General features: G+C 32.9%; 3 protein-coding genes and 1 long non-coding RNA gene across 5 annotated transcripts; 3 read left to right on the top strand and 1 right to left on the bottom strand.

Annotated features, from left to right (window-relative positions):
• The first annotated feature begins 108 nt into the window (after window positions 1–108).
• On the top strand, window positions 109–3,344 carry LOC115711275 (U-box domain-containing protein 43). Its single transcript, XM_030639611.2, has 3 exons — window positions 109–1,088; window positions 1,407–1,707; window positions 1,789–3,344. The coding sequence occupies exons 1-3, from the start codon at window positions 324–326 to the stop codon at window positions 3,240–3,242; spliced, it is 2,520 nt and encodes an 839-aa protein (XP_030495471.2). The 5' UTR covers window positions 109–323; the 3' UTR covers window positions 3,243–3,344.
• LOC115711276 (uncharacterized) lies at window positions 3,296–4,720 on the bottom strand. Its single transcript, XR_004010448.2, has 3 exons — window positions 4,563–4,720; window positions 4,410–4,476; window positions 3,296–3,592 (listed from the first exon to the last, which is right to left on the bottom strand). It is a non-coding gene; the product is annotated as an uncharacterized LOC115711276 (long non-coding RNA).
• Window positions 4,721–6,148: 1,428 nt separating this feature from the next.
• On the top strand, window positions 6,149–10,114 carry LOC115711522 (uncharacterized). The gene is made up of 9 exons (XM_030639873.2): window positions 6,149–6,412; window positions 6,529–6,612; window positions 7,688–7,797; window positions 7,916–7,966; window positions 8,263–8,406; window positions 8,636–8,725; window positions 9,228–9,334; window positions 9,432–9,516; window positions 9,802–10,114. Exons 1-9 carry the CDS (start codon window positions 6,301–6,303, stop codon window positions 9,898–9,900), a joined length of 882 nt encoding a protein of 293 aa, XP_030495733.2. The 5' UTR covers window positions 6,149–6,300; the 3' UTR covers window positions 9,901–10,114.
• A 7,131-nt stretch (window positions 10,115–17,245) lies between these two features.
• Window positions 17,246–20,364, top strand: LOC115708863 (putative receptor like protein 25). 2 transcript variants are annotated; one of them, XM_061112886.1, is made up of 2 exons: window positions 17,246–19,946; window positions 20,050–20,364. In XM_061112886.1, the coding sequence occupies exon 1, from the start codon at window positions 17,274–17,276 to the stop codon at window positions 19,944–19,946; it is 2,673 nt and encodes an 890-aa protein (XP_060968869.1). In that variant the 5' UTR covers window positions 17,246–17,273; the 3' UTR covers window positions 20,050–20,364. The 2 variants fall into 2 exon arrangements, with proteins under 2 accessions (XP_060968869.1, XP_060968870.1); XM_061112887.1 differs by lacking the exon at window positions 20,050–20,364 and having other exon boundaries at window positions 17,246–17,757; window positions 19,195–19,947.
• The last annotated feature ends 1,250 nt before the right edge of the window (window positions 20,365–21,614 follow it).

A 21,614-nucleotide genomic window follows, 5' to 3' on the forward strand; every position in this document is an offset into this window, starting at 1 on the left:
CCTAATCAATCACAACGTGCCATGGATATGTTATTAAGCACTATATAATACATAATAATAATAAGAGTATTGTTAGCTCAAAACTACTGTATTATATATATTTATATAGCCGGTTGACATTGACCCTTTTGATACCTTTCTTTCATAACCATCCAAAAGCCAAAAGCCGAAAAAAAAATCCAATCTTTTTCTCTCTTTCTTGTTCTTCTTTTTGTTTTTATCTTATGTTTATGTAAACAAACTTTCTCTTATTCTTCTTCATGTAATCTGCAAAAGACCCTTTTGACATTTCTCTGCATATTTTCTATTTTCTTCTCTGTACAATGGAAAATAAAGAGCATAACAGATTTTCAGAGGTGTTAACAGAGCTAATATCATCAGCCCATGAAGTCACTTCACTTGCTCAAACCTTTGACACTGAAATAAAAAGGCGAGTCTTTTTTGAATTTTCAATCTTGGTTGATAGATTTGTTCCTATTCTCAATTATTTAAAACACCATGTTAAGATCATGGCACATCCACCAGTTCAAAAAGCAGTTGAATCACTTGGTAAAGAGTTTGTTACTCTTTCTAAAGCTATAATAACTAACCCGAATTCGAAAACTATGGTTAAACAAGTTGAAGACATGGTTCATGGCTTAGGTAGATCATTAGGCCTTGTTGTCTTTGCTAGTCTTGAAGTTTGTACTGATTTCAAGGAACAAATTGGGACACTGCATAAGGATTTGGTGAGTATTAAGTTTGATATGAGCTCGGTTGCGAGTTCAACACCAAGTTCTAGCCACTATTCGGAGATTCTTAGCGAAATTGAAGAAGAAGAAGATAAAATTCAAGAGGAGGAGGAGAAGATTAGTGTTGGTATTGATGATGTTGTGGTGACACTTAAGTATGGTGATGGTGAAAAGCTTAGATTGGCTCTTATGTTGTTAAGTGATTTGATTATAGAGAAGAAAGTTGGTAATGATTGGATTGAAGATGGTGGTGTCATTCTTGCTTTGTTTAACCGGTTAGGCTCTAGTAAACCCGAACACCGATTGATCATCATTCGTTTGCTGCGAAATCTTGCATTGGACAATGTAGAAAACAAGGTAAACAAGCATGTCTTTTTTCACTTTTGATACTAAATTTGATGTGAAATTAACTAAGGTTGCGTTCGGTTGGAGGTAATGAAATGACAATGAATCGATGTTCAGTCTATTCCTTTGTTTGGTTGCATTTAAAGTATTTGGAATGACTAATCTATTTCGATTAGTAATTCTTTTATCAATTCTTTTTATGCATGCATTTTAAATTTTATTTCATTCCTATTCCTGTTCTGATTCTGTGTTTTCATTTCTTCCAACCAAACGTACTCTAAGGTTCTTGACTATTAGTTGTAATAGCTAACAATGTGGAATAGTGTGCAGGAGAAGATGGCAGATGTGGGGTTTTTGTCAACATTGGTGAAATCTTTGATTCGCGAAGAGGAGGAAAGGAGGGAAGCAGTCGGCCTCTTGTTGAATCTGTCTGAACTCTCATCCGTTCGAAGACAGATTGGTCGAATTCAAGGCTGTATCGTTATGTTAGTTGCATTGCTAAATGGTGATGATCCTATTGCTTCAATTGATGCAGGAAAGCTGTTAAATTTATTGTCAAGTAACACTCAAAATGCACTTCATATGGCTGAAGCAGGCTATTTCAAGCCACTAGTTAAGCACTTAAAAGAAGGTACTAATTTCGGTTTCAACTGAAAATTTCAATTCTATTGGCCTTGTTGTGATAATCAATTGATGTCATACCTTTTTGTAGGCTCTGACATGAGTAAAATTCTCATGGCAACAGCACTTTCGAGGATAGAGCTCACCGATCAAAGTAGAGCCTCCCTCGGGGAAGATGGGGCGATCGAACCCCTTGTAAGAATGTTTACAACTGGAAAACTTGAAGCCAAGTTATCTGCACTAAATGCATTGCAGAACTTGTCAAGCTTAGCTGAAAATGTCCAACGATTAATCCATTCGAGCATTTTATCGCCTTTACTTCAGCTTCTCTTTTCTGTTACCTCAGTTCTCATGACACTTAGAGAGCCTGCATCAGCAATTCTAGCTAAGATTGCTGAATCTGAATCTATTCTTGTTAATCAAGATGTAGCTCAGCAAATGCTCTCACTTCTAAACCTTTCGAGTCCTGTAATACAGTTTCACTTGTTACAAGCTCTCAATAGCATTGCCTCTCACCAAAATGCATCTAAAGTTCGAATCAAAATGAAAGAAAATCGAGCTATGCAACTTCTCTTACCCTTTTTAACCGAAACCAACTTCAAAATTAGAAGCAATGCCTTGAATTTGCTTCATACTCTTTCTAAAGATTTGTCACAAGAATTATCAGAACATATAGGAGAAGCCTACATCATTATAATCATCAACATCATCTCATCCTCATCAACCGAGCTCGAAAAAGCTTCTGCATTAGGAATACTAAGCAATTTTCCCCTTAGTGATAAGAAGTTTACAGAGTTGCTCAAGAGACAATGCTTAGTACCACTCATTATCTCCATAATGACTTCAAACCCTGCAACTAAAACACTTGACACACAACACTTGGAAGAAAGTGTTTCGAGCTTATTAGTTCGGTTTACTAATCCTTTTGATAAGAAACTACAGCTCTATTCAGCACAACATGGGGTGATCCCTTTACTTGTGAAGTTGCTTTCGAGTGAATCGTCAATTGCTAAACACAATGCTGCAACTTCACTAGCTCAATTGTCACAAAACTCACTCTCATTACGAAAACCTAAAGCCCCAAGATGGTTTTGCACTCCTCCTTCCGCGAGTGCATACTGTGAAGTTCACGAAGGATTCTGCGCTGTGAAAACCACATTGTGTTTGGTAAAAGCCGGTGCTATATCGCCTTTGCTTAAAGTATTGGAAGGTAAAGATAGGGAAGCGGACGAAGCTGTGCTCGGTGCCTTGGCAACTCTACTTCAAGATGAAATTTGGGAAAATGGAAGCAATTACATAGCGAAAACATTACAAGTTGAAGCCATTGTTAGAGTTTTGGAATCGGGTAACAATAAGGCTAAAGAGAAAGTGTTATGGATACTTGAAAGGATTTTTAGGATTGATGAATATAAATTACAATATGGTGAGTTTGCTCAAGTTTTACTTATTGATTTGGCTCAACAAGGCGATTCGAGATTGAAACCGGCTATTGCTAAGGTGTTAGCACAACTTGAGCTCTTGCAGGATCAGTCTAGTTACTTTTGATTTGAACATAAAATCATTACATGTGTGTATACATATTCATTGAAAATATGATAAAACTTTGTAAAGGTTTTTTTTGACATTAGTACATATTTCAATTCCAAATTCCTTAAATCAAAAATAGTAACATGTATGAACTTCTTAAAGAAAATAAACCAGGCTAATAATGCTACAACATGATACAATACAATACGATTATTCAAACCAAAATACAGAAAATTAGGTAGTAACTACATGGTTTTTTCACTCTGAAAGAAGCATCAAACCACCCGATTTTTCGCAACCTTTATCCGGCGACGACAGTGACATCAAAGCAAGCATCACATAACCAACAGCAGCATAGAGCAAAGAGACTGTAAAAAGAAAAAAGAAAAGGTTAATCTGTTTTTGTCCTAGGAAAAGTAAATGCATTTGGATCCTAATTCAAGTAAAATATGATAATTTTGAAAAACACCAACAAAAATTGTATATTTTTGTAAATAGCTTTTTTTTGAGTGGGCCTTAAGTGTAAGCTTGCTCTGCCTTAGCCTAGCCTTGCACCAGTGTTTACACGCTGCGAAAATATATTATTATATTATGGCAACATGAAAACAATACTTTTTTCTCTCTAAATAACCACAAATCCATGTAATATAATTTTAAGTATTTTATGTAAATTTTCTAAGAAATTATATATTTTTGTAAAGAATTTTATTTTGTGGGCCTTAAGTGCAGACATGCTCTTCCTTAACCTACGGTCGGCCTTGATGTCACATAACAAAAGGCATTGAAAAAATGAATAATTACATAAGGCACTATTTTTTGTAAAATATTTACATTTTTACATTCAAAGAATGTTTTTTTTTTTTATATTTTTACAGTTTTTCAAAAAATAACACGAAAACAACATAAAATCAACAAGAAAACTACATAAAAGTAACATGAAAATAATATTAAAATAACAACAAAAAATAACATAAGTATAACAAAAAATCAACAACAAATTAACAAGATTACAACATAAAAAAGACCGTATTTTATGTAAATAAAATCAAAAAAATCATAAAAATGTTTAAAATTCCGTGAAACTGTATTTTTGTAATTTTTTTTTTATTGTTTTTATGTTTTTGTGAAATAATTCCTTGAAAAAACCATAATTTGAAGCTAATTTGTTGTAAATTTCTTACTTACCATCCTTCAATGAAGCCTCTATCCCCTTTCTTTTTTGTACGAGTACAACACTTAGTCTTCACATGATCTGTTTTGTCATTAATATAAACCAACTTAGTCAAAACAATAAAGATTTTCTAAACTAATAAAAGAGCCAAAAACAATAATGAAAACCTGAATTAGGGTGTGATTTCTTCTCATCTAAATCATGTGGCACTGACTTTTGTTCTCCATTCATAGCCATTTTGGGGTTTAGAAAACTATATTACAAATTTATTTCACTCAATTTTTCTTTGTGTCTAAGTTTATTTATATAGTGATGCAAATAAATGGAATAAATTAATGACCTTTCTTTTTATCTTCTCCATTTGTCTAAGAATAAGAATCTGAGTTTGAAAATCTAAGACACCCTTTTTAGCTAGCTTGCATTTACATGAGAAAATTCTTGATTTAGCTTTAGATAGAGAATTATACTATGTGGAAGAATATTATTATTATTATATGAGTTGGAAAAGAGTTCTTTCTTGTGTGCTAAGAAAAAAAAATGAGTATGAGATTGTGAAAGAAAGAAAGAAAGAAGAATGTAATTTGTCAAAAAGTTTGAGTGTGAAATTTCATCCATCTTTGTAGAAGAATATATACTTTGTTTCCTTTGTGGAAAAGTATATCTTTTTTATTAGTAGACAAAATCCTTGGGAATATATAGGTAGTATTTGGATAATTCTTGAATTTAAATTCAATTTAATAAAATTTTTCTCCATTAAAATAAAATGGAGGGAAATTTTTAAAAATATCCTTATTTTATATTTAATTTATAATTTTACGGTTTAAAAATTTTAATTACAAAAATACACTTATAAAGTTTTAAAATTATAAAAATATATTTTGTTCAGCCAGAGTCGGCCCTAAAATTTTTACTGAAAAATATTTTTATTTACGACTAAAAAAATAAAAAATAAAAATAAATTTTTTTCTGTAATGTATTTTTGTATTTTTTTTTTCAATTTTTACTATATCATATAAATTTTTCTAAAATGAAAGCCTAAGTGGTTTTTTCTTAGTATATGAATCTAATTTACAAAATAAATAAATCAATTAAAAATATACTTTAATAATCATAATAAAGTTATCTTTAAAATTAAACCAACAAAATTTGACTCATCAATAAAATTTTTGGTCCATTTTCTTGAAGAAAAAAATCCAAACCAACAAATTTATTAAATATAAAATAAAAATACATTGGGTGGCTAGACTAGCCCCTTGGTAATTTTATATAACGCTAATTAGAAATTTTGTTCCCTAAACTTTTACATGTAACAAATTATGTTCCCTGAATTTTTCATGTCGTTAAAATTTTTTCCCGAACTATTGAAATTATTAAATTTAAGAATTTTTGTCTAATTTCATTCAATTTTACTAATATAACGATTGTGCCTTTAAATTTTAATATCTACAGAATCATGTTTTCTGAACTTTAACATGTACCAAATTGTACTCTTAAAATTTTTATCCAATTCAAATTTTCTTTAATAAAATTGAACAAAAATTTTTAAGCCTAATAATCTCAATAATTTGAGAGAAATTTTTAACAACGTACAAATTTTAGAAAGCATGATTTGACCTAAATTAACCTTTATATAATGTCAAAAAAGAGAAAAACCTGAGAACGAAGTCGTTTAGATCTAAAAAGAATATTAAACCACAAAAACCCCAAACCGGCGTCGTTTATAAGAGTAAAGAAAAACCAAAAACAACATCGTTTATAACAAAAAGAAACCCCAAAACGGCGTCGTTGGAAAAGAAAGAAAAACCCTAAACCTAAACCCTGAGATCTTCTCTGCACTTCCATCTCTGTAGTTTGAGTCTGAGAAATTGAGTTGAGATTAGGTTAGGCTAATCCATCTGAGCAACCATGTTGCGTAGAAATATTCGGTTGAGGAGGGAGTACTTGTACAGAAAAAGCTTAGAAGGCAAAGCTCGAATCCTCTACGAAAAGAAGCTCAAAATCAAAGAAATCAAAGAAGGTTTCGCCTTTTTTTTTTAAAAAAAAATTGATGAAGAAATAACAAAAAACTCCCAATTTTCTACATTTTTGTAATCGAATCACGCTTAAATTAACTTTCTTTCTTCTTAATTGCAGAGGGAAAACAAGTTCCCACTGAGCTTAGGAACGAAGAGGCTGCCCTTCGTCATGAAATTGATCTTGAGGACGAAAGTACTGCTGGTATGGTTTTGGTTATTGTTTTGCTATTTGAAAAAAAATTAGGTATTGATTGAAGTTAATATAGCTTGAATTAGGGATTTCTTTGATTTATGTTCTTATTCTTATTGTTTTGGTTTAGTTTATAGATGGGTTTGTATTGATATTAGGTGTCGTTTGGTTGGTTGGAATGAAAACATAGAATAGGAACGGAATGGAATGAAATTAAATTTAAAATGCATGAAAAATTATTAAATTTTTTGTCAAAATGGAATAGTCATTCTACCGAAACAATTAAAAAGTCATTCTATTAGAATAATATTCGAAATGCAACCAAACAAAGGAATGAAATCAAAATTAGCCGCATATTAACTTAGCCATGCAGAAGTGTTCTCTTGCATATCTGTTCTCTTGTCAGACAAACTGGTCCAGCTGGGATTTTTAGCCATACAGAAGTGTTACAAGTTTTCAAATATGTTGTGCCTTACTCAGCTCATATTCCTTCCTATGCTGATACTTGGGGTTGGGTCATGGCTTCGGATAAGCCTTTTGTGCTTAATGCTGATGAGTTGGACATAAGAATCGAGCAGAAAATCAAAGGAGAGAACAGATATTTTGATGGAAAAACATTTACTTCTGCATCTACTTTGAGCAAAGCTGTTTGAAAATTTCTTTTCAATGAAACTCACATTTACACTGAAGGATCAGCTAAGTTCATATACGGTTATGGAAGTTCTGGGAAATAGAGAAGTGTATAGAGACTTTCCTTGCAAAAATCCTAAAAGAAAAAATAAATAAAACAAACCAAAAAAAGAGTACTAAGTATTGTGGTGACTGACAAAAGTTTGTCTGTTTCCTTCTAATTACTAAATGTATTTCCCTTTTTATTTTGTTTCTTCTTTTATTTGTGTAGTTATAACTAGTTATGAAAGAAAATGGTTGTGCAAAAAAAAAAAAAAATAAATAAAAATTATTTCCTTTCCATTTCATTACCTCTAACCAAATGCCACCTTAGTGTTTAGTTTAGTCTTTAGTAAGCTTTAGTAATTGGTTTGAAACTAAAATGCTTTCTTTTTGGGTTTGGTGTTTGTGATATTAGTTCCAAGGAGTCATATAGATGATGAGTACGCCAATTCAGCAGAAAAGGATCCTAGAATTATGATAACTACATCCAGGAACCCAAGTGCTCCATTAAAACAGTTTGCACAGGTTGACTTTTTCATTTTTCTTTGTTTTTGTTCATTTGCATTGGTTGGTACCGATCTATTCTGCAATGTTATATCTTATACTTGAATTGAATTTGATAAGAATTGGTTTGTTTTTCCAGGAGTTAAGTCTTGTGTTCCCTAATTCATTACGAACAAATCGTGGTGGTCAGGTTCGGAAATCTTCCCCCTCTTAGTTTTCATATATTTTAGCAAGAGTACTAGTTCTCATTAGGATAAATTCTCATGTATTGTTGGCAATATGTTTGATGATTTCATCATAATTTTTGCTCATTTCTTGAGTTTGTTTTCCTATTTACTTCTCATGTATTGTTGGCAATATGTTTAAAGATTCGATTAAGGTGAAATGTAAATAATCAGTGATTATGTAATTGAGGTTACATTACAGCCAAAATTAGTTTGTGAGGTTTCGGCCATTTGATTATTGAGAAATTGTTTCCATATGCAGGTTATTTCTGAAATGATTGAATCCTGTCGTCGTAGGGATTTCACAGATGTTATATTGGTCCATGAGCATCGTGGAGTGCCAGATGGCTTAATTATAAGTCATCTGCCTTACGGGCCAACTGCTTATTTCCAATTACTCAATGTGGTATGTACTCAAGTCAGTTATGTTTTATGAGTTGATCAAATTGTGTAAGACAAAATGATATAGGATAAAAGAGCAGAAAAGAAATTCAGACATTAGCAAATTTAAAGTTAAATTGTGAAGAAAGTCTTATAAAAGTTCGATATTGCTAAGAGAATGAATAAGAGATGTTTACTAGTTTGTTTATTCTCTTCTAACGATTTTCGGACATTAATTTTCTTTTCTCATTTAGGTTACAAGACATGACATTAAGGACAAGAAAACCATGGGAACAATGCCTCAAGCTTATCCTCATTTGATTCTTAACAATTTCACATCTAAGGTATCATCTTTTTTCTTTTTCCTCGAGATCCAGTTGAGTTATGCTGTTGAAGATTTTACACTATGTTTGGTATAGAGGAAAGAAAATTGGAGTGAAAGAAAATATGAAAGAGATAGAAAATTGGAGAGATAGGAAAGAGAGTATATTTCTTTCATAGTTGTTTGTCATGTAAGAAGGAAAGAAAATAGAGTTATTCTAAATTACTATTTACGCTTAGGTCATCAATATAAATTTTGGGTAGTAAATAATAATTTAGTAATTTCACATTCCTATACAATTATAGAACTTTTCCTTTCTCTTTTCCTCCCATTTTCACTTTTATCATATTTTCTTTCCTACCAAACATCTCATTTTTTGTATTCTCTCCACCTTTCTCTTCTACAATTTATTTCCTCCCACGTTTCTTCCATACCAAAGATAGTGTCGTATCCCGTATATTAACTTATTATTATTGTTATTGCTGAAATACTAACATGTTTTTCGGTTTGTAAACTTTTTATAGGTCGGTGAAAGGGCAGCGAATATTTTGAAGCATCTCTTTCCTTCTCCAAAGCCTGAAACGAAACGCATAATTACTTTCGCTAATGAGTCTGACTATATTTCGTTTAGGTTTGTTCTATCACATAATCCGATGTTATGTGGATCTTGTTGTTGCCTAATGTCACATTCCCAACCAAGTTAACTAACCCAAATAACATTATTATAGGCATCATATATATGAGAGGCAGGCAGGTCCAAAGTCTGTTGAGCTCAAAGAGATCGGTCCTCGGTTTGAGTTGCGGCTTTTCCAGGTAATTAAGATGCTTTAAGAACAACAGTTCACCGTGGCTCACACAATCTAAATAGTTGTTAAAATGTTCATAAATATTCATACTTTCGGTCAAAAGATTTCGGGAATGCTAAAATGATGTAGACTTGTATGCATGATGTGTTTGTATTATATTGCATCTTGGATGATGGAATCTGAACTACATATCTTCCCTAGAACTGGAATTTAAGACAAGTATAATTTACAGCCTTACATGTTCTCTAATGTATAATTTATTTTATTGGGGTTTTGTGTTTGGTTTTTGCAGATAAAGTTAGGAACAGTTGATCAAAGTGAAGCAGAGATTGAATGGGTTATTAGACCTTATATGAATACATCAAAGAAGAGGAAGTTCCTTGGGGATTAATTAAGACTAACTGCATCGAATTTACTCTCAGATCATATTTTTGTTTTGTTCAAATTTCCTCAAATGTATTCTTTTACATAATCAACATGTTATGATGTTTTCCTATGCCATTCTATAATGTAGAAATTTTGATAGTAAGATCTTAATATTGAGCTTTGTTTTGCATACCACAAATATCCATCTTATTAATGAATCCCAAGTCTGATTTTGACCACTTTTAAGTACAAAATTTAGTATCAAATAATCTAATGATATCAAGCAATCACCATTCAAGGTACCAATCTTTAACTTTTCAATTCACAAAATTTTAAGCTCTAAAGTTGAAGTGTACAACCATTCTTCTAGCACAACCTATAAATTCTATTTAAATCTCACTATCTCAAGAGAAAGTATGACCTATAATACCAAGAGAATTTCCAGAGTTCTCCATAGCTATCAAAGAACAAATCCCAAGTGGGTTCAAGAGAAAAACATAACAAATAGTATGAACAACTTGCTACAAAAAGAACAAAGGGAAATCACCCTATACAACAGAGTACTCACTGGGCCTGCTTGAAATTTAGTGGGTCATAGGAAAAAATAATATTTTTGAGTCTTTAAAATTAGTAAAAAAATATGTAATTTTAAAAAATAAATATTTTTTTGGGTTCCTTAGGCTAAGTGAGTCCTAGACACATGCATGAGAGGGCTTGGTACTGAGCCACACAAAGTATTCCATATCCTTATATAAAGAAGAGTAATTTGCGGCATAAATATCTAAGTTTAACTTCTAGTTGCAAATAAATACATAAGTTTAATTTTTAGCGGTAATAATACCTAAGTTATAATTTTAGAACTTTTATAAGTACCTGACTGTTAAGTGAAGTAAATTTCCACGTGGTAATTTTTAATTGGTCCAAGTCATTAAATTTTTATTTTTTTTAAAAAATTAATTTAAATATACTAATAAGAAAATGACACGCGGACAATGACTTAGCATTTAACTGTCAGGTACCTACAGAGTTCCAAAAATATAACTTAAGTATTATTACCGTAAAAAAATTAAACTTAGGTATTTATTTACAATTGAGAGTTAAACTTAGGTTTTTATACCGCAAATTACTCTGTAAACAAAACACATTTCCCGACCATTTGTTGTATATTTGATATTAGATATAAAACATAAATTTATTGTGATCCCACATTGATCAAGGTTTAGAAGATTATTAGATTTAAAGTGAATCAATATAATGTTGGCTTACCTCCTTTAACTAATTACCTTAATTAGGACTGGTCCAAAAATTTAATAGACCATAAGAAAAAATTACTTTTGGGTCCTTATTAAAAAAAATATAATATTTTTTAAAATCAGTAAAACAAATTTGTTATTTTTAAAAGCAAAATTTTTTTAGTCCCTAAGCACATGCATAACCCACCTATGTCTAAAGCCAGACCCGACCTTAATAAAATAAATTAATTCCGTTTGCACGTAAATTAATTCCTACTTGCATGTGTTGCGTAGTTATGTGATTGATTTCATTGTAAGTAAAAATGGAGATGGTTCTAACCTTGGAGACTAAGGTTGTAGTGGACGAGTCACACTACAAGGGTAAGCGAACAATATGGTGATAATTTTTCGGAGCTTTTTTATTTTTACACTTCAAAATATATTTTTTTTTTTTGTATTTTTACGAAATTCCACATAGAATCCCCTATAGCAACTAACAAAGCAACCTAAATCGCAACTGAAATCCATATAGCAAACCATATATAAATTACCGGAGTAACTCAAATCGTAAATTTGAAAAAAAAAAATGTTAAAAAATAGTATATGGGATAATTTCTCTAATTCTTTTGTGTGTAAACGTTTCAGCTTTACTCATCATCCCTTTAGGTTTGTAGTTGTCAAATTCATTTGATTTTTTACGAGAGTTAATATTCCAAGTCTTATTCTCCAATTGGTAACTATACGATTATTAGTCTCTGTACGTATAGCTGCCATTGTTGGCGCTAAAATCGATGATCATTGATCTCCGTAAAATCAAAATCGTAAATCTTTGTTTTTTTCTTTTCTTGATGTGTAAAGTTAGTGAAAGAGAAGTTGTAAGAAACAAAATAAGGAAAACTTAAGCGATTGAGAGAGAGAGAGCTCGTAAAATGAAATGTGTCTAGAGTAATTTGCAGGAAAGGAAAACAGAAAGATAAGTTTTATTTATAAACATTTTAGTTCGACATTGATCTTATCAGAGGAAAATAGACAACACAAAAAATTGCGAGTATTCGAGATTAATAATAACACTCACAGAATTGCAAGTATTCACCTAGTCTAAATCATCTTCGTGTATGGGGTTGTCCAGCTGAAGTAAAGATTTATGATCCTAATTTGAAAAAGTTAGATCCGAAAACAAATCGCTGTTATTTCATTGGTTATCCAATGCGCTCGAAAGGCTATCGCTTTTACTGTCCTACTCGTGGTACGCGAATTGTTGAATCTCAGACTGCTAAATTTCTGGAATTTGATGTTGCTGAAAAAATTCCTTCAACATCTCTTGAAATGGGGGAGTCATCTAAAGGAATTTGTATTCCTATGTCATTTTCAAGAGATGATAATAGTAGTCTCAATCCTACTCCAGTTGGTAATACTCCCATTGTTGATGAATACATTGCTCCCGATATCGAAGATGATGAAGGTCCTATTATTGATGAAGTGCCTATTAATGATGAAGCTCCTATTGTTAATGAGAATCCTGTTATTGAAGAAATTCCAGTTGTGGAAGATGTTATTCAAAACAATGATCAACAAAGAGAAGTTATTCCAGAAGTACCTCCTCTAAGAAGATCTCAGAGACAAAAGAAGTCAACAAAGTGTCATGATAATTTTGTTTATCTTGGAGAAGGAGAATATGATATTGATCATTTTGTGGATCCTGTCACTTTTAGTGAAGCACTTAATAGTCCACAATCTTCAAAATGGTTAGCAGCTACGGATGATGAGATCGACTCCATGAAGAAAAATGGTGTATGGGAGCTAGTTTTATTACCTGATGGTTTTAAACCAATAGGTTGTAAGTGGATTTTAAAGGCTAAAAGGGATAAAAAGGGACAGATTGAAAGGTTTAAAGCGCGTTTAGTGGCTAAAGGCTTTACTCAAAGAGAAGGTATTGATTACACTGAAACTTTCTCACCTGTTTCCACTAAAGATTCATTCAGAATTATTATGGCCTTAGTTGCGCATTTTGATTTAGAGTTGCATCAAATGGATGTTAAAACTGCTTTTCTGAATGGAGAATTGAATGAGGAAGTCTATATGTCTCAACCTGAAGGCTACAAGGAGAAAGGAAAAGAACACTTGGTTTGCAAGTTGAAACGATCCATTTATGGTCTCAAACAGGCATCTCGCCAGTGGTACTTGAAGTTTGACAAGGTTGTGACATCGTTTGGTTTCGTAGAGAACAAGTTTGATCAGTGTATTTATATGAAGATCAGTGGGAGTCGTTATATTTTTCTTGTTCTTTACGTAGATGACATTTTACTTGCCAGCAGTGATTTGTCACTACTAAATGAGACCAAAAATTTTCTGTCTTCCAATTTTGATATGAAAGATCTTGGAGAGGCATCCTATGTTTTGGGGATTGAGATCCATCGTGACAGGAATCGAAAAGTTCTTGGCTTATCTCAAGAAGCTTACATTAATCGTGTGCTCAAAAGGTTCAACATGGATTTGTGTAAAGCTGGTTCTGTTCCTATTCTGAAAGGGGACAAGTTCACTAAGCAGCAATGTCCTAAGAACGACTTGGAAAGAGGAGCAATGAAGAACATCCCTTATGCAAGTGTAGTAGGGAGTTTGATGTATGCTCAGGTTTGCACTCGACCTGACATAGCTTTCGTAGTCAATGTTCTTGGGAGATATTTATCTGATCCTGGCCATGATCATTGGGTTGCAGCCAAGAAATTTTTGAGATATTTGCAAAGAACGAAGAGTTTTATGCTTGTGTATAAGCATGTTGACAATCTTCGAGTTGTTGGTTATTCAGATTCAGATTTTGGTGGTTGTGTAGATGATTTAAAGTCAACTTCTGGCTATATTTTCACCTTGGCAGGTGCTGCTATTTCTTGGAAGAGTGTCAAACAGACTTTGATCACATCATCTACTATGTATGCTGAGTTTGTTGCATGTTATGGGGCATCTTTGCAAGCTTTGTGGCTGAAGAATTTTATTTCGGAGATACGAGTGGTTGATTCTATTTCCACACCTATGCTAATCTATTGTGATAATGATGCTGCTGTTTTCTTTTCAAAGAATAACAAGATTAGTAGTGCTTCTAAACATATGGAAATAAAGTATCTCACTGTCAGAGACTTGGTCAAGAAAGGAGACATTGTCATTGAAAATTGCAAGACCGAGTCGATGTTAGCTGATCCTCTAACCAAAGGGTTAAGTGACGTGCTGTTTAATAAACATGTTGTTAATATGGGCATTTTAGAATCTTTTGATCTTTTGGGTTAGTGGGAGTTTTGTTTTCTGTTTGTTTTTAGAAATTATTATTTATAATTTTCTGAATAAAGTTATGAACTACATTTTATGTTTCAATATTTTTTATTATTGAATGGATATGTTTTCAATTATGTTTTGTTATATTCTCGAGAATGATTGAATTGAAAGCATGTGGTTCATATTGTTGTGATCATTGTCTTTTAAATTTATTTGCTTATTGACAATGATATGTTGTTGGCTTAATTCTTTAAGCAAGTTTAGTGACACTTACTTATTTTAAGTGGTGTATGTTTAATTTCACTGGCTTATTTATTAAGCATCACGGTATCAGTGAAATTGAGGACTGATAAGGATATTATGTTATTTTAAATTGATCACATGTTGAACATAATTCCTTACCACACTACTAGACTTATTGACCATGTCGATTTAATACTTTGGTATTTGTGATTATGAATGTCTTTTGTTGAGCTAAAAACAATATGACTGTCATAGTTCATTATCAAAGGTTAAATTGGACCGGTATGTTGAGATGCTATCAGAGAACTATCATTTTTTAAAGTGGCCACAAATGTTTTCCTGTTGTTCAACCCATGAGTCGTTTTCAAACAAAATTATTTTGATATATAATATATATGTATTAAAATCAATGTAGCCCAAGTGGGAGAATGTTAGACTTTTATTTGGGCTTACATTAAATTTTATTGGTTTTATTAAAACTTGGGTTGATTGGATAGTTCTTTGCTGTGTTAGCCCATGTTGTTGGTGATCAATTGTTAATGGGCTTAGCATCTGTGTGTAAAGTCTAGGTGAAGCAGAAGTGTAGGCTTTTCTAGTTGACTGAAGCCTTTGATGAGCAGGCCCAGCCCAACTAGGGTTTTGTAGCTAAGTCCCCTCCCTAACTCTATAAATACATATTGTCTCATCACAATTGTATACCTTTTGATAATCAGATAAAATAAACTGCTTCTGATTTAGAGATCTAGGGAGGAAGACTTAGTTGATAGTATTGCACTATCAAATTGGAGTAACTGCTGTGGATCAAACAGAGATAATTGCTATGGATCAATCAGGTACACATACCTAATTATTATATCTTATTATTGTGTTCTATGTTATATACAAATAGATCTTGGGTTAATTGTTAATTTATATAACATGTGATACTTGAATCATGATTCAAAAATGTTTAGAAGTCTAGTCTTTTATAAAAGTAGAGACTAGAGACTATAATTATAAACATACAGTTACATAAGGCATATATGAGAATAGAATAGATTGGTCCTAGCTAGAGACTAGAGAGGCTAATAATATTGCTTTTCCATTGGAGTAAAGAATGTTTCCAACTTAAGTGGCCAATAAATTAAAAGTGCGATGACTTTGACTACCATGCATGAGTGATAAAATTATGAGTATTGTTATTAGGTACCAATACTACTTAGAATCTTCTCGATATGTCGAGTTGCGATTGGCTAGCGATATTTCTTAAAAGCTATTATATTAAATTATATGAGATTCGATACTTAATTGCACCAATAGCGATATTGACACAAAACTAGACACTACTGATGTCTTTTAGTATTTCTCTAAAATTATGTAAGGACATCACAATTAATTGATAAGCTTGACTTAACCAAATTTCATGCCCTAATTTCGTTAAATAATTTTCTTTTTGGTCTTTTTCATATAAGTAAGGATATCCTTTACTTTTGTGGCTCTTGTTTTTTGACCATTACACTTAATCATCATCATAGACTTTAATAATTAATCAAGTAATAATAGATATTAAATGCATGGTGTCTTTTTCATAGTTTGGACGTGAAAAATACGATCGAATTGGTTTCATTATTGTCCACATCAATTATATTGATCAAAATAAATGGAAATGACATATCTATAAAATTCAGTTTTTTCCTTTTCTTTTCAAATGAATTAAGAAAATTAAGATTATTAATTTTAATTAGCTATAGATACATTTAAGTTGTACATATGGTTTATTTTTTTAATTGATATTTTCTTAATGAGTTTGACACTACGTACGTGAATGTCGGTTAATTAATTAATTAATTAATGCACTAATATATTATCAAACACTATTTTTTGATGATATCATAATTCATATATAGACTTTTTTTATTGGTCATTGTCATCATTATTTCGACGTAAATAATACGAATTGTCATCATAATTCATTTCCACGTGGTAAATACGAAATAATATATATAGCTTGAAATAAAATAATCAAAGTAACTTATTGTACTGTCTCATCTTCATCCTTTTCTATATGGGCTATATATGGAGTTGTGATGCTTTTAAAAATCTCATCAGTGTTAATAATTATTTATGTATAGTTTTGATTTCAAAACACATTATTCTGAACTCTCCAAATGTGATAGACTAGGAATATTTTTAAATAATATTAAATAAATATTTAAGAAAATGTTACTAAATGAAATGTTACCTATTTGAAACATTTTTTTTTTTACCAAATGTAGTGTTTTAATGACATTTTTTTTACCAAATATCTAAGTTTAATTTTGGTGATCATCTTAACATATAATTTCAATAAGTTAATCGCAAATGATATTTAAAGAGGTTATGACACTAATAAAGCTTTCAAAGAGATCTATGTATTTATCATAATAGTTTGATCTTTTCTCCCTAGCTAGTTTGGACCACATATTTAATAATATTCGACTACTTGACTTCCAGCTACTTTTACACAGCAAATAATTGAATAATACATAGAGACATTATTAATAATAGTCAAGTATTTGAGGTATGCCACAAATGTACACATCAAATTGAATAAATGGAGATAACATCATCTATACATTTCTGCCTATAAATGGAGATAACATATCTCTACGTTCCAATATATCACATAATATTTAACTATATGGCTCTTATTTCATCATTAGTTGTGATGCTTTTCAAACTTGTTTTGCTGTTTCATCCTCTCCTACTACTCTCTAATCATCATCCTTTTGTTAATTCTGTGCAACCTTTTTGCCATGATGAAGAGATGAATGCTTTGATCCACTTCAACCAAAGCTTTAAAATACATTGCCAACCTAGAGTCGATACAATACATTACCCTATTCTTGTGTATCCAAAGACATCAACTTGGGGATCAAATAGTACTAATTGCTGCACGTGGGATGGTGTTGACTGCGACGTTGTGAATGGTCATGTCATCGGCCTTAACCTCAGTGGTTCTTGTCTCTACGGCTCTATCTACTCCAACAACACTCTCTTTCACCTTGGTCATCTTCAAATTCTTCATCTTGGTTATAATAACTTCACTTTCTCTCCAATTCCCACAACCATAGCAGTATTCTCAGAGTTAACATTTCTTCACTTGGGTTATTCTTTCTTCCAAGGTGAGATTCCATCTGAACTTTCACTTTTGTCTAAGTTGTCTTACCTTTACTTGTCAGGTAACGTTGATGGTAACGGTCAACTACTTTCGAGCTTGAAACTTCAAAAAATGAATCTTGGAAGACTGGCAAAAAACTTAACTACCTTGACCACTCTTGTACTAAATTATGTGGATATGAGGTATGAACTAGGGGATTCTTTAGCAAACTTGTCTTCTTCTTTGACACAGCTTCAACTACTGCATTGTGGTTTGTATGGGCCTATTCCATCTTCAATAGGTAAATTAAGCCAACTTAACTTTATTAGTCTCGACTATAATAGTTTTGCCGGTTACATCCCATCTTCTTTTCAAAATCTCACCCTACTTTCCACTATGTCATTACAAAAAAATCATATCTCTGGGCACATTCCTTCGTGGTTTGGAAATCTTACTGAATTAACATCAATTTTTTTAACTTCAAACAATTTGACTGGTTCAGTTCCACCATCATTGTCCAATATCAAAAATCTTGAAGATCTCATTCTCATAGAGAATAGTTTAAGTGGCACATTGAAGTTTGATTCTTTCCTCAAACTGAAAAATCTCATTACTCTAGGTCTAGGCGACAATATGATTTCATTATTACTCAATGAAGAAAGAAAAAGAGAGCTTAACACCACACTTCCAAAGCTTGAGTATCTATCATTGGCTTCTTGTAACTTGAGCCGATTTCCTGATTTTATTGTTCATCAAAATAATCTTGTATATATGGACCTTTCTAATAACCATATACATGGCCAAATTCCAAAAGATCTGATGAACTCAAGTCTTCAAAGCTTGGAAGTGATGACTTTAGCGTACAACTGGATAACAGGGTTTCAAAACTACACAACTATTCTACCTTGGTCTAATTTGCGTGCTTTCGACATGCAATCTAACTTGTTGCAAGGACAACTTCTGATTCCACCATCATCTATTATACATTATGATGTCTCTAACAATATTCTAAGCGGTCAAATTCCCTCACCGATATGCAATTTGAGTTCTATTTCGGTTCTTGACTTGTCAAATAATAACTTGAGTGGACAATTTCCACTTTGTTCGGGCAGTGGGATTAGTGACTCCATGTTAGTTTTGAATTTGAGAAACAACTCTTTTCACGGCACCATTCCTCTTCAATGTAAGCTGGACAGTAAGTTAAGAATGGTAGATTTCAGTGACAATCATTTTCAAGGGAAACTTCATCAACCATTCACAATTTGTATGAATCTTGAGTATCTTGATTTCTCTTTCAATCAACTCAGTGATGTGTTCCCCACTTGGTTGGGGAGTTTTCCTCAATTAAGAGTTGTTTTGATGAGGGAAAACAAATTTCACGGAGTTATAGGGAATCCTCAAAATACTACGAGTGAGTTTGCAATGTTACAAATTATTGATCTGTCTCACAATTATTTCACAGGGGCAATTCCTTTTGAATATATGTTATCTTGGAATGCCATGAAAGATTTTAGGATGACCAATTTGACATATATGAATGCACTAGAATTTATGCCCTACACGGATGTCTTTGGTAGTGGATTTCATGAGTATGATTATTCAACAACATTTGTGTTGAAAAGTGTTGCAACACACTACGGAAAGATCCCGATGAACCTAGCTGTGATTGATCTATCAAGCAATAATTTCAGTGGTCAAATTCCTGAAATCATTGGAAACCTCAAGGCTCTTTACTCGCTCAACCTCTCAAACAATGCGCTCAACGGACGCATTCCACCATCATTGGGGACACTAACAGAGCTGGAATCGTTAGATCTTTCTCAAAACCAGTTGTCGGGAGAGATTCCTCAGCAACTAACTGATCTAAAATTCCTCCAAAAGTTTGACGTGTCTTACAATAATCTCACAGGTCTTATACCGCGAGAGAACCAATTCCATACATTTGAGAACAACTCTTTTGAGGGTAATGAAGAATTGTGCGGAGAACCACTGTCAAAGAAATGTGGAGACTCACTGCTCCCACCATCAACTTCCAATGAAGATGATGATTCTGATTCTGGGATTGAACTAGATTGGAAATTCATTTTGGCAGGACTTATGAGTGGGCTTGTTATTGGAGTCTCTGTTGGGGAAATGTTGATCCCAAGGACGCGCTTGGCATGGTTTGTTTACATCTCTAGAACAAGACTAAGGGAGATGATGATCAGAAACTAAGTGAGTATCTGCATAGTTGTTTGTAAGGGGAAGTTTGTCTCTATGTTATTTCTTTTGCTATATGAATACATGGAAGTTAAACTGATGTGTTTTTCTTTTGTAGGAATAAATTTATCTTTTATAAATGCAATTGTAATTGGACGAAATGTTGGCTTCAGGATTCGGTTGAAGACAATGTCAATATTGCAGCCTGTTTGTTGTTTTTACAAGAATAATTTGTCTTAGAATCTAGCAGAAGGTTAAAAGACCATGAAGTTTTGCTTGTTTTTACATTCTTTTTTGTGGTATTTTTCCTTATTTGTTTTGTTTTCTTAGAGAGTTGTGGTATTATAAAGTTTGATCTTGCTTTCTAAGTGTTATATGAATGTCATTTGTTCTAATTTAAGAAGTCACAGTTCTCAGAATAGATATATGGTATTATAATAGTAAACAATAATGGGTAATTACTATTTTTGACCCTGTGTTTTGCAAAAGTTACAGATTGGACCCTGTATTTTGTTAAATGACAAAATAGACCCTGTATTTTCTAAAATAGTAAAAATAGGACCCTGAGCTTAATTTTTAATAACTTTTTTTTAATACAACCAACTTGAAGACAATGCTTAATACGAACAGATACAAAAAATGTAAACAGTTTTGTCATATAGCCCAAATTCTCCACAACACTCGTAGACTTAAACCCCGTTTGGAGTCCTTGGTTTTGCACCCAGATGTCAAGATTGTTTAGCTCTACCCTTTTCGGGTCATCTCCCATTTTTAGCTTGTGAAAAACAAACTGAACTCTATTAAACGTCCAAGGGCTTCCCTCTAGCACCCTTTCTAAATCAATTTCATGGAAAAATTGAAATAGATATCGGTTGGTGTCAATCTCCTTCGCATAAACCCCCTTGCTTGGCTGCCACAAAGAGGCCATAAAATGGCTCATAGCTTCAAAGTCAATAGCTCTTCCGGTCAAGAACCGGCCCACAATACATAACTCAACATTCAAAGCTTGATCATCCGGGACAACAAAATCAATCCCCAACTCCCCATCATCCTCTCTCCCTCAAGTGAAATATTTGCATATTGGTCCTCTACCTCCTGATACAATGTACTACTAGAAGCCATGTCACTTAATATGTGCCTGCCCCAACCCTCTAATAACCACACCAACAAAACAAAGCCTTCCCCAAATAGAGCCCTTGTCCACCTAACTTCAACTGGACCCTAAGAACACAAAACACCCAGCCGCACCCCAACCCAGAACCACAGAACCACCAACAACCCAGAACCCACGTTCCAAACACCACCAGAACCCACGGTCCCCAACCACCACCAGAACCCACGACCCCCAAACAGACCCAGTCCAAACCCTCTCACTGTCCAAACAGAACCAGTCACACAATCAATCCATCGACCCAGAACAATCTCAATCGAGATACAAGAACAAACACACAATCAAATCATCAAACCATGTCACAAAAGACAAGACACATCAAAGGGTGGCCAGCCGTCGAAAGAACAGCACCAAGGAGAAACCCTAGCCGTCGATCTCTGTTCAGCCGCTCATGAGAACCCTAGCAGAAAGAGAAGTCGTGTGTGAGAAAACCCTAGTCGTGCGTCCGTCCGTCCATCGTCGCCAACGAGCGTCGTCGGCGTCATCTCCTTCAATCATCGTCACCAGCCGTG

The sequence above is a fragment of the Cannabis sativa genome, chromosome 3 (genome assembly GCF_029168945.1).
Source record: "Cannabis sativa cultivar Pink pepper isolate KNU-18-1 chromosome 3, ASM2916894v1, whole genome shotgun sequence".
Taxonomy (NCBI): Eukaryota; Viridiplantae; Streptophyta; class Magnoliopsida; order Rosales; family Cannabaceae; genus Cannabis; species Cannabis sativa.

Excerpts from the sequence above, each read along its gene's own strand:
- LOC115711275 (XM_030639611.2), top strand. The coding sequence starts at position 324 with ATGGAAAATAAAGAGCATAACAGATTTTCAGAGGTGTTAACAGAGCTA. Across the intron at positions 1,089-1,406 it reads TGGACAATGTAGAAAACAAG|GAGAAGATGGCAGATGTGGG; the intron begins GTAAACAAGCAT and ends AATAGTGTGCAG. Across the intron at positions 1,708-1,788 it reads AGTTAAGCACTTAAAAGAAG|GCTCTGACATGAGTAAAATT; the intron begins GTACTAATTTCG and ends ACCTTTTTGTAG.
- LOC115711522 (XM_030639873.2), top strand. The coding sequence starts at position 6,301 with ATGTTGCGTAGAAATATTCGGTTGAGGAGGGAGTACTTGTACAGAAAA. Across the intron at positions 7,798-7,915 it reads CATTAAAACAGTTTGCACAG|GAGTTAAGTCTTGTGTTCCC; the intron begins GTTGACTTTTTC and ends TTGTTTTTCCAG. Across the intron at positions 9,517-9,801 it reads TTGAGTTGCGGCTTTTCCAG|ATAAAGTTAGGAACAGTTGA; the intron begins GTAATTAAGATG and ends TGGTTTTTGCAG.
- LOC115708863 (XM_061112886.1), top strand. The coding sequence starts at position 17,274 with ATGGCTCTTATTTCATCATTAGTTGTGATGCTTTTCAAACTTGTTTTG.